General features: G+C 44.0%; 2 protein-coding genes across 9 annotated transcripts in view; both read right to left on the reverse strand.

The window, feature by feature from the left end:
• Nucleotides 1-797, reverse strand: part of sugct (succinyl-CoA:glutarate-CoA transferase) — a 77,429-nt gene extending 76,632 nt beyond the window's left edge. For 4 of the 8 annotated variants that reach the window (XM_076971169.1, XM_076971176.1, XM_076971173.1 and 1 more), the window contains exons 1-2: nucleotides 618-796; nucleotides 91-142 (exon numbers count right to left, since the gene is read on the reverse strand). In XM_076971169.1, coding sequence (XP_076827284.1) covers nucleotides 91-142; nucleotides 618-723 — 158 coding nt within the window. In that variant the 5' untranslated portion in view covers nucleotides 724-796. Of the gene's footprint in view, nucleotides 1-90; nucleotides 216-617 lie in introns of all 8 variants that reach the window. The other 4 variants (XM_076971171.1, XM_076971172.1, XM_076971170.1 and 1 more) reach the window with 2 other exon arrangements.
• A 1,083-nt stretch (nucleotides 798-1,880) lies between these two features.
• On the reverse strand, nucleotides 1,881-10,337 carry telo2 (TEL2, telomere maintenance 2, homolog (S. cerevisiae)). The gene is made up of 20 exons (XM_076971177.1): nucleotides 9,749-10,337; nucleotides 9,123-9,403; nucleotides 8,915-8,983; nucleotides 8,533-8,680; nucleotides 8,214-8,316; nucleotides 7,857-7,925; nucleotides 7,578-7,719; nucleotides 7,098-7,234; nucleotides 6,703-6,803; nucleotides 6,512-6,625; nucleotides 6,289-6,377; nucleotides 5,913-6,004; nucleotides 5,706-5,822; nucleotides 5,261-5,332; nucleotides 4,666-4,830; nucleotides 4,316-4,404; nucleotides 4,011-4,110; nucleotides 3,857-3,921; nucleotides 3,648-3,759; nucleotides 1,881-3,037 (listed from the first exon to the last, which is right to left on the reverse strand). Exons 1-20 carry the CDS (start codon nucleotides 10,081-10,083, stop codon nucleotides 2,921-2,923), a joined length of 2,517 nt encoding a protein of 838 aa, XP_076827292.1. The 5' UTR covers nucleotides 10,084-10,337; the 3' UTR covers nucleotides 1,881-2,920.
• Nucleotides 10,338-12,209: the final 1,872 nt, after the last annotated feature.

A 12,209-nucleotide genomic window follows, 5' to 3' on the forward strand; every position in this document is an offset into this window, starting at 1 on the left:
GACAGAAATACACTTCTGAAATTATTGCACCATTGCACCTTGCACCATTACCTACTGGTGTGAATGATCCACTGTTGTTTTCCGTCTTACCTGGTGAGGTCCAAGACTCTGACGCCATCTAGTGGTCTTATAGTCTCCCTACCTAAACGTGGAGTTTAACGTTATTCCTCTGTAAATCAATCATTCCAGAAATTCCTTTATTTTGTTCTTTGGACCTGGAAATGACCGCATGAATGAAATGTTCTGTCTTTTTAGTAGTGGTTAAGTTGATGATGAACAAATAAAATGCCATAAAATGATTTTGAAAACTCCAGGAAATATCGCTGTAGGTGAATAACTCGATGTTAACCTGATTCATGCGGACTAGCTGCAGATTCCAGGGCGACTGGAAAAACTAAAGTATTTTTCGAAAGTACTTTAAATGTATTATTAGCAGACCTGAAAGGAAATTAGCCAGAATACTATTTCATTACTGAACATGTACTTGATATTACACCATAACTGCAGAAATGATAAGCTCCTGAAAAACGAGGCAGGTGAAGGAACGTGAAGCGAGCAACGTCGTTTTGAATGAACATGAATTTGAGCTTTTTGCCAGCTGTTGTCATGTCGGGTACCTTTAACGTCGGGAATAAACGTCCTTCTTACAGAGGAACAGTCGGTCTTTACTAGAAGAAACGAGTGTCGTAGTCTGGTTAAACACGAGAGGACTTTAGCGTCCATATCTGCACGCAGGCTGGAGAGCGTTCGCTGTGAGGGGGCGGGCAGACATGGCGTCTCCGGAACCAGGCCCGTCTATCTCACTCCATACATATAAACCCGGCTTGGCCCAGACTGCTGGAGGAGCAGGAATACGCCAATGTCTTCGAGATCTACATATTTCATAAACATTCATTTAACTCCACACACAATTAACAACATGTCCTCATAAGTTATTTCCTTATTTCTAAAAATATATATATTTGAATCATTTTGATCTTTTTCAGTGTTCAAAGAGTTATAATGTAATTATTTTATTTTTTGATGCCACAAGTTTTAAAACATTGGAAATAATTTGAAGCTGTACGGTGTTTCCATGCTAGAAACGTAAGCACCCGTAAATAGTTTGTTGACATTTCAGTCACGTTGTCTTGCTGTCTATAGCCTACGCTATGAGGACAATATATGTACATAGTTATATATACATATAGTTATATATATATATATATATATATATATATATATATATATTTATATATATATATATATATATATATATATATATATATATATATATATATATAAAATACCACAGTACTTCATTTTCTGCAGCGTAATAATTTCTCTTGATCAAATGAAGCCATCCTAACTGGAGGAGGTACATTTATGCACTGTAGGCCTCGTCATGTCCTGACTGTGCTCGGCGGACAGCAGGTGAGATGTGCCTCAACACTGTCTCCACTCTTGTGCCCTGTAAGCCAACACAGCTCGAACTGGTGCACAGTGACAGCTGCCCAAGATCATCTGTACCATCCAATATGGAGAAACAAGCTTTAAGCAAAATTCATTACACATGTTGCGTATATACAAAAATATACTTAAAAACCTAAATTTTTGTGTTCTTTTGTATGGGATTACTCTTGTTCTTATGGACGAACTATGTACATACACAACGCATATCCAATGAATACTGTTCCAGTAAGTCCAGAAAATGACTAAATTACTTTGCCAGAAAATAACGTACATTTCTATTCCTCCAATGTTCCCTACTCATGTTATTCAGATCTGCTTGAATGAGCTGACAATGAAGCCTGCTCATTAGAAAATTAAATCCATTGGTTGCACTACATGAAGACCATTTCCAGTTAGGACTTTTAAGCCAATTTGGTTGGGTTACGAGCAGTATTTTATTTAGTTTTTTTTTTTTGCTTTGTGACAACACGTGTTGTGAAAAGCGCTATACAAATATATTTGATTTGATTTTATTTGATTCAACCTTAGAAAACATAGTCACCTTGCATCCTACCTCAAACCAAAGGTTTGAAAGAAAGAAAAAAACCTTGCTGTGTTCTTTGATGTGGACGTCAGGTTTGATGAGTGTTTCTCCACTGTGTTCAAAAGCAGCTTTTTCACCTCAGAAATAGCTGAAAGATTAAACTGCTCATCAGTAATGAACCCAGAAGGGTGAGTCACGTGGGCGTCTCGTCTTGTTTGGACTACTGTAACTCACTGCTTGGTGGAGTTACAGTAGCGCAAAAATGCTTCAGCCTGTCTTCTCCTTGGAAGACAAAACCTCACAATTACACCAAATATACCGTCCACACACTAATTTAAAGTTTTACTGTGTAAGTTTACTTTAAAGCAGGTTGGCATATTTGACGTTTTTTTAATTTCATACAGTGAGGGATCAATAACCAAAGGACAAACTACAGTACAAGGAAAACCTAAAGGACAAACTACAGTACAAGGAAAACCTAAAGGACAAACTACAGTACAAGGAAAACCTAAAGGACAAGCTAAAAGCTGTCAGCGCTCTCAAGGCATGGCCACAAACAAACTTCACATAGATTCCCAGATTTTGGATGAGTCTGTGTGTTTTATAACAACTCTGTCAGTTTGTCACCTACAAAAAAAAAATCTTACTCTTCTAGTGATATGATCCATCTTCTGCTAGAACCAGTCCTGTCCCAAAATCAACCCTTATAATGAATGTACACTAACTGCAGTGAGCTCAGATGGTGCTGCTTCTCCTGTTAGAGAGTTATGGCCTTACTGCGTCAGAATGGCCATCAGCATCCTCGCTTTCCAACAGGGGGGATTATAGTGACGGTGGCAACCCCGCAACCCATCCAAGCCAATCAGTATTTCCGCTCCATAACACACACAGACGTATCGCTCAGCACGAGTGATCTCTCTCTGTCTCGGACACATGCGTTCACATTTATGCCTCTAGTGTGGGATTCTGAAGGTGAGTTTTAAGGTTTCTCTCCAGCAGGACTAAACTCTGCACTGCCAAACTCCTGCAGTCTGCGTCAGGATCGTTCTCTGCTACATCTGCACACAGCAAACACATCAGGACATCAAATCATCTGCACGTTCATTCCCATATCAAAGACAATGCAGTCTTGTATTCGCCTACTGACACAAACATTGTTAACTTGAGACTTAAAAGACAAAACATTTTGCACCTCATTGTCTGTTATGATGTAGAAGAGTAATACTAATACTGTATTTATATAGTGCTTTTCAAGGACTCATGCTTACAATAATACACAAAAAACATTGACAAAGCAGAACATATACAGTATACACAACACTTACAAGCAGCACTTGCAAAACAAGAACTGTTGCAAGAGCATTTTATGTTTAAGAAATATTATAAGCAAGAGAAAAATTATACTTTTCAGGTGAGAAGTCTCTTAGGTACATCACACCTGAAATACTTTGATTATTTTCCTTCAATTAATCACACTTCATAACACCATCAATGTTTTCCTCACTCACTCACTCACACACACACACACACACACACACACACACACACACACACACACACACACACACACACACACACACACACACACACACACACACACACACACACACACACACACACACACACACACACACACACACACACAGAGTACCTGCCAGCCAAACCCTGGTCTCAGCCAAACCCTGGTCTCCAAAAGGTCATCGCTGAGTTCCATTAACAAATTCTCACAGGGCATGCTCAGAAACACTGCACAAACTGCAAACAGTACCCCCCTCCTCACCATCCTGCAGGGGGCGACAGAGAGCAGATCTGTGTACATCACCCATGTTTCACTGTACTACAGTGCTGAGTGTTACTTCCTTCTTGCATACTCTCACTTACTGGTCGGTATGGAAACGAACTGCCCACACAAAGTCCAGGAGAGCTTTCCCCATCTGTGTGGCCACCTACAGATACACACACATAGAGACACACAACAGGATATAAAGGAGCCCCAGGATGAACCACCGAGGAACACAGGTCTGGGCGGACATACCGGAGCGTTGATGGCAAGGTGCATCAGCAGTCCCAGGGTGTGCATTAGTCTGCCCAGTACTAAGTGGTCACTGCCCAAAAGGTCAAAGGTCGTCTGTGTCCTGTGAAAAGCAAAAGATGAGTTTGGTACACACACCTGATCATTTTCATCATAAGTGTGTGTGTGTGTGTGTGTGTGTGTGTGTGCATGTTAAGTTGAATTTATATCAGCTGTCTCAATACACTTGATCCTCTTTATATATTTGTGCTTAAATACACACTCTCAGGTACATACAAACACACACACACACACACACACTTACACACCTGTCATAGTTCCTCAGTAAGGGAAAGAAGAAGTAGCCAGCCACAGGAGCGTAGCGGTTTGGAGTAGGCGGAGGAGGCCGAGATGCACCCTGAGGATGTGATCACACACACGCACGCAAACACACAAGCACACAATATATATATATATATATATATATATTTATATATTTATATATTTATTTATTTATTTATACACACACACACACACACACACACACACACACACACACACTGTATGCGTGTGTGTGTGTGTGTATATATATTTATTTATTTATATACACACACACACACACACACACACACACCTGTATGTGTGTGTGTGTGTGTGTGTGTGTGTGTGTGTAGATCACCTTGCTGATGCGCCTGGTTTTGCTCTGGATGCGTTTCTCTACAACTTGACGCCAGTGCTCCACCTCCGCACACAGATCCAGGGTGGATGCTGGACTAACAGACTGAGGCCCGATGCGCTTATCTGGGACTGGCTCAGACAGTTCCTGGGCGGAGAGAGCAAGAACCTGAGAGGAATAAACAGTGTGTCAGTTAGTGTGATGATACGGATATGATGGCATCAACGATAGCATACTACACCAAATAACTAAAATACCAACCAACATATGACCAATGTAAATACCAACCAATGATCTAAGAATATTTTATTAGCCAACACAGACATACAAAATTACAGCATGTAGACATACATTTTGTGATGTATTTGGATTCAATGTATACAAGTAAAATATTTCAGAATAAGACATTATGAGAGTATCTTATTTTACAGCCTATAAAAATGACACATTGCAGAACTAGTTCACCTTTCACTGTGTGTGGGACTCTCAGGGTTTTGAGAGGTGAGGGGTCAACACAGTCAGTGGGGGAAGATAAACACAGATGCTGAGCAATAACTAGGAGATGATCATGTCAGCGTGAGAGGGACAGTGAGCTCACCTCCAACATGTCCAGCCTTTGTCTCAGACTGTAGTTCAGTGAGTAAAACTCAGTGGTCAGATATTCAACAACCTGAGAGAGAGAGAGAGAGAGAGAGAGAGAGAGAGAGAGAGAGAGAGAGAGAGAGAGAGAGAGAGAGAGAGAGAGAGAGAGAGAGAGAGAGAGAGAGAGAGAGAGAGAGAGAGAGAGAGAGAGAGAGAGAGAGAGAGAGAGAGAGAGAGAGAGAGAGAGAGAGAGAGAGAGAGAGAGAGAGAGTGTGTGCATTATGCTTTGCCTGTTTGCGAATGTGTGTTTTTTGAGCAGGTTTTCATCTCTGTGGAAAGAAGTGAATCCTGAATAACAGGAAACCATAAAAATTCTGATGCTGACATGTATAGGATATTACAAAGTTAAAGTGTTTAGTTGTAGTTTCTTAGCTACAGTTATACAGAATCAGTCATCTTACCGGCTGTGTGTGTATGACTATGAGGGCCACCATAGCATTCTGTCGGAGTCTGTAGAAGCCTGCAGTGCTGTACCTGTCCTCCAGGTGTAACAGTACTTTACAGAACTTCACACTCACCTGACACACAGCAGATAGAACACTTAACTCACTGGACACACAGAGTGATCAAATATGACTTCTGGATAGAACCTTGCAGTGACCTCTAACCTCCTGTGTAGCACAAATGTTCTTCCTCAAGAGCTCCTCAGCCACCTGTAGACTCAGCTCTACCCTCTCTGGATCATTAGAGGACATCAGAGCTGTCAATCAATACACAACCAATCAAATCATTCAGGTCTACCCACTTTGTATCACATAAAACATCAGAGCACCCAATACTATCATGTTTTTACAGAAGAAGAGCATCGTAGAAGGTAATGGGATGATAAAAAAAGACTTCAACATGACCTCTAACACAGTTAAAACTCATTTTTTAATGGTTGATTCCATTGGTCAATATTTTATTATCTGATACCTCTTTGATTATTTATTATTATTAATAACCATCATTATTGAACTCAAAAATAGATGGCAGTGACCTCACCCTCCAGGCAGTCTCTGACATAGCGGGGTGAAGTCCCCCTCTGTTTCACCTGATCATCAGACATGTCATACGGAGTGAGGTCATCATCACTGAGAAAGGGATAGAATGGGAGTAAGGGGGGATCAATAACAGGGTGGGGGAAGACAAGAGAATGGTAAACAGAGAGAAAGCACTGTGTAAAACTGTTAAATCTGTGTTTACAAGCGTATTTGTGTGTTTGTACCTGTCAAGCTCAGAATCACTGCCAGGTCCAGTCTCTGGTGTCTGATTGGCTGTTATGGATGGTGAAGACTCTGGCTGACCTGCTAACATCTGTCCGTTGTCCCAGGCTTTAGGTCTATAAGGAGAAATTTTACAGTTACAGATTTCCCTTTATGTGTGTATATAGAGATAGAGAGATAGGGGTGATCTGACCTGTTTGTAGCATCAGACTCTTGTTGCTCTTCATCCTCCTCCTCTTCAGACTGCAGCTCCATCAGAGACAACAGTTCCCTGCTCTCCTCATTTGCTTCATACTAACACACACACACACACACACACACACACACACACACACGCATACACACGCGCATACACACGCGCATACACACACGCATACACACACGCATACACACACGCATACACACACACGCATACACACACACGCATACACACACACGCATACACACACACGCATACACACACACACACACACACACGCATGGGCACACACACACAGGTAAAACAAAAGCAAAATAATAATTTACCTCAAAATAAACAGAATAGAATTATAAGAAATTCTCTTTGCTAAAACTCAGGTCAAAGGTTACCTGGAACTTGAGCTGAGAGTCAGATGGGTCTAATTTCTGACTGAGACACTCCCCTACCACCATGCCCATCCTTCGTATACGCTCGATGTTGCTGTCCAAACGACACTGCACTCCTCCCAGCATGCACTGCAGTAATTCTAACAGCAGAATTTATTAACAAAACAAATTAACACAGCCATATACAGAATAAGGTCTACCAATGCAAGATATAAACATGCAGAATCCACTATTACCACAGGGATTATAGTAAAGTGGGCAAAAACAGACAAAAGACACTAAATGGACCATCCACTGATCCCCACTGAATCCTGTAACACAGTGCTAATACTGATCACTGACACTCAATGATGCCCAAAATGTTATCTTCTGACCGCACAAGAATACTGAATCCTACAATACTGTGCCCACCAAATATATGTGTGTGTGTGTGTGTGTGTGTGTGCATACGTGCGTGTGTGTATATGTGTGTGTTTGTCTTACCTCCCCGCACTTCCTGTATGTCCGTGTGGTTGAGCAGACTCACGCACAGCAGCAGGGCTTTGCTCACATACAGCTGCTGCTCCACTGGAGTATGTCTTACTGCACTGCTGTTACACCAGACCTCACACACACTCCGCAACACCTGCACACACACACACACACACACACACACACACACACACACACACACACACACACACACACACACACATTATTACATATACAGGGTCTAACAGGTAAGGCAGTTAAAGACATGGTGACAATCACAGTGAGGAGCACCTGTCTGAGAAGCAACCGGCGGTCTTCCTCCAGCGCAAGATAGCCCAGCACAGTCCTGAGCACCTGTGTCTAAGGCAGAGAGACCAGGAGGAGGAAAAGCATGAGTGAGTCCCCAGACGACACTGCGGTGAGATGAGATGTGCGTGTGCCAGGAGTCACCTCATCATCTACTGGGATTAACACTAACACTAAATGATTGTTTCAACTAAACACCTTTTTTCAGTGCTAGCAGAGAAAATCTTGAGACCAGAACAGAGTGTAACAGGTGTTTTGCAACCTTTTAGTGGACTGCATATTTAGCACGTCTTCCCAGGAATTGTTAGTGCGTGATGGAGCGTGTGTGTGTGTGTGTCTTACTGGATGCTGGTACTGCAGTAGCAGGAGTTTGTGAGTCAGCACAAACTGAACTTTCTTATTCTTCAACACCAGATTCCCCATCACCCTTGACAAGGCTGATGGCCTGAACCACACACATATGCAGGCACAGAAACATGATGTACAGTCACACTGTATATGTGTGGATATAGACTCACACAGGCACACACATAATGTCTGTAATTTTCATCACTAGTGTTACCATTTAAAATGACAAACATCTAAAGTCAAAGATAATCACGCATGTGCATATAATGCATATGTATTCTCCTTACATACAAATACGTTCAGACAAACTCACCCATGCAAGTTGTGCATCAGTCCTGTGACGACACTCTCCACCCAGCGCTCTGGAACACTCTCCAGCAATCTGCAGCTCACCCGCTGCCACAGAGCATCCGAGCGTGAGAGAGAAGAGAGGTGAGGGGCCAGCGTCCCACACACCAACCCTACACACACACACACACACACACACACTATAAATACATCACAAATCCAGACACAACCACAATCAACAAATATGCATAATACACACACACGCAAAGACAATCACGTGCAAGTAGAACACACAAGCTGTTACACAGAAATATCTCCTGAAAAACAGATAGATAGATATAGATCTGCTGAAAGATCTCTCTTTAACTCAACTATTTACGTTAAGTCCAATAACAAGAGAAACTCACCTCCATGCCCCTGTATACACACTTTCCCCAGCAACTGAGCCACAAAGCCAAGAGAGCAGTCCTGACCCGCTACACACAAACATACACACACACACTTTAAGAGCACTAGTGTAATACCAATAGACAGTTATAAAAATTCTACAGAAGAACAGGCTGTTACTTCAAAGCCAAAAGGTCAAGAGAATGAACAGATCAACAGCACCAGCACCTCTCAGATTCTGGCAGATCCTCTCCAGTGTGGCAAGTATGTCGCAGGCCAGCTGTGGGTAATACTGCTGCGGGAGGAACAGTGCCGGCGTGTGTGTGTGAAGCCGGTTGGCAGTGAGGGCTGGCAGAGCCGCCAAGCGGCCCAAGACAGTCTCTGTCAGCTGGGCAGAGTCAGTGTGTCTGCTGGCCCCCTCACACTTGGCCCAGAGCAACACTCTGACACGACCTGAGCTCAGAAAGTCCTCCAACACGCGCACACACTGCTCCAGACCAGAACTATCACTGATAGAGCAACAGATACAAAAAGAAAAAGGGAAGCAATATCAAAAGATGATCATAAATGTTGATAGACACACACAAACACACACAGGGCTAGGGCTGGGCACCGCTCTGGGCACGTAGTAATCACTAGTGTGTGTTCTAACTGCACAGATGGGTTAAAAGCGGAGGACAAATTTCGATTGCAGTGTAAAAATCACAATTGACAAAATATGGCACATTTACATTTTTTACACACCCACACAGAGAGAGAGAGAGAGAGAGAGAGAGAGAGAGAGAGAGAGAGAGAGAGAGAGAGAGAGAGAGAGAGAGACAGAGACAGAGACAGAGACAGAGACCTACAGCTACCTAATGGTGCTGACTGAGTCCAGTAAAACCAGAAGGGCTTGGTCTGGAGGACCATGGAGGAAAAACGCATCCCACAGTTCCTTGCGCCTGTCATCCTGCAAACTATGGAACCAATCAGAGCTGAGAGTGCGGACAAGCACTTGCAGCACTCGCGTGTACTGCGCGCGGTTGAATTCCGCCTTCTTGCTGGCTGCAGTGTCGCCGTCCTCTAAATAAGCTCTGAGGGTTCCGAGCGCGAGCTCCGTCTCTTCGTTGTGGCGCGAGGCAGCGACGCGTGCCAGGCACGAGCCCACCGCCAGCCGGACCTCCGCTTCAGCACCGGAGGAGTCCATCATACCACATCAACACAGCCACTCTTTAAACATTCATTAGCTATTATAGCTATAGGGATACATTATGGATAGAAAGGCGTCTAGATAGCAAGCTAGCATCTTCATTTAGCATTATCATTTACTCCTTAGTCCTCGCTTTGTACGGCATGTGTATTAAGATAAACCCCAAACACAACGCTGGATACCACATATACACCACACAGTTTGTCTGACATCAAATCTCGCATCATGTACATCAGGTACGTACAACAATGCGACCGTGCGGAAACAGTAGATTTGACCAAGGTTCCTCTTTCTGAATTTCAGTCAATTCCAACATTGCTCAATAAGGGGCGACAAATATACATACATACAACACACAATCTGACAACAACATAAAAACAACATACAATTCTTCAGATTGTATTTACATTCACGTTTATAAGAACATTTTAAAGTGTCCTAATCCTGATGATTTGTTTAATTGTAAATCACCTTAGGTGGTATATCTATGAACCTGTGCTGTGGGTACAAAAGTCAAAGGCAAAATCAAAGTCTGCTTTATTGTCAGTACAGCAATATATACAGGACATACAGAGGATTACTCTCTCAGACCCATGGTGTTGTAATAAATATTGAATAACCACTAATCATAAAATATATTGTTGCGTGCGCAAGGAGGGCTTTGCAGAAGGCAGTATGTTTCAGTTAATGGCGCACTTTATTGGCTCACAGTTCTGTAACCAATACAAAAATAGACGACCCCTTTAGCATGTAAACAACAGAGAGGTGATTAACTGCGTTAATAACACACTCCATGGTGAACTATGCTAAACCCCACTTACTGCTTTAACACTACAGTAGCATTTAGTACATATAATAATCAATGAACAACGCGGTTTAACAAAACAAGAACCCGCAGTGCATGACTGAAGAAAAACACAGGCTCCGCCTCCCCTCCCCCTCACTGTCCCCCGCCTCCCCTCCCCCTCACTGTCCCGCTTCCCCTCCCCCTCACTGTCCCCGCCTCCCCTCCCCCTCACTGTCCCCGCCTCCCCTCCCCCTCACTGTCCCGCTTCCCCTCCCCCTCACTGTCCCCAACCTCCACAGTCTCTATAGGTTGATACGGGGCGAGCCAGTCCTGGTGGTCCACTACAGTCCACAGCATTGCAGCACTGCCATGCAACAGACCAGCCCAGTGTTGAACAGTGAACTGATACTCCCGCAGTGCAGCGATCCAACAGGCTGCCTGTCCCTCCGGCTCTTTAAAGTGTGAGGGAGGCGTGATCTGTCCGTAACACAAAGGTGAGTACAGGTGGAGCCTGAAATGCCTCAGGCCTTCAGCTCCAGCTCCCGACGGGTTACGCTGTAGTTGCCGGCTGTAATACATGATTACTCTCTCTACCCCATCCTGCACCTGTAACAACGCTGCCCCGATACCCAGATTACTCATATCCGTGTCCACAACGAACTGTCCGCTCACCTCTGGTAGTGCTAGAACAGGGTTTGTACACAGCCCAACACGAAGGAGCCGGAATGCTCCGTCTGCCTCGTGGGTCCTCCAGAGGGCTGGGCCGTCAGCTGGAGTAGAGCAGCAGCAATGTCCACGAAGCCCCAAACAAACGTGTGGTAATAAGAGGCCGATCCTAGGAAACTCCTTAGTTCCTCTGTGCTGCACGGTGGGGGCCATTGCTGCACTGTCTTGACCTTTTCCGGTTCAGTGGCCACACCCTCTCCACTGACCACATGACCCAGGAATTGGACTTCCCACTGGAGGAGGCGGCATTCTTGGGGGGGAGTCGCAAACTGGCAGCTCTGATGACCACAAACACCTACTCCAGGTAGGCCGTGGCCTCCTCGAAACATGGAACGTGCACAAGTAGATCATCCAGACTATGCATTGTTCCCGCCAGGACTTTCTCCATTAAGTGCCCAAAGGTGGCTGGTGCATTGCCCAGCAACACAGCATCTCCTGGAATTTGCATAGCCCCGCCCTCAGGGTGAACGCTGTCTTCTCCCATCGATGCAGTAGGATGGGTAGGGTCTGCCTTGTTGACTGTATTTAAATGGTTGTAGTCAATGCAGAAATGCCAGCTACCATCCTTTTTCACCAGGACCACTGCCGCCTATGGGATGAACACCTATGGCAG

The sequence above is a fragment of the Brachyhypopomus gauderio genome, chromosome 13, assembly GCF_052324685.1.
Source record: "Brachyhypopomus gauderio isolate BG-103 chromosome 13, BGAUD_0.2, whole genome shotgun sequence".
NCBI lineage: Eukaryota > Metazoa > Chordata > Actinopteri > Gymnotiformes > Hypopomidae > Brachyhypopomus > Brachyhypopomus gauderio.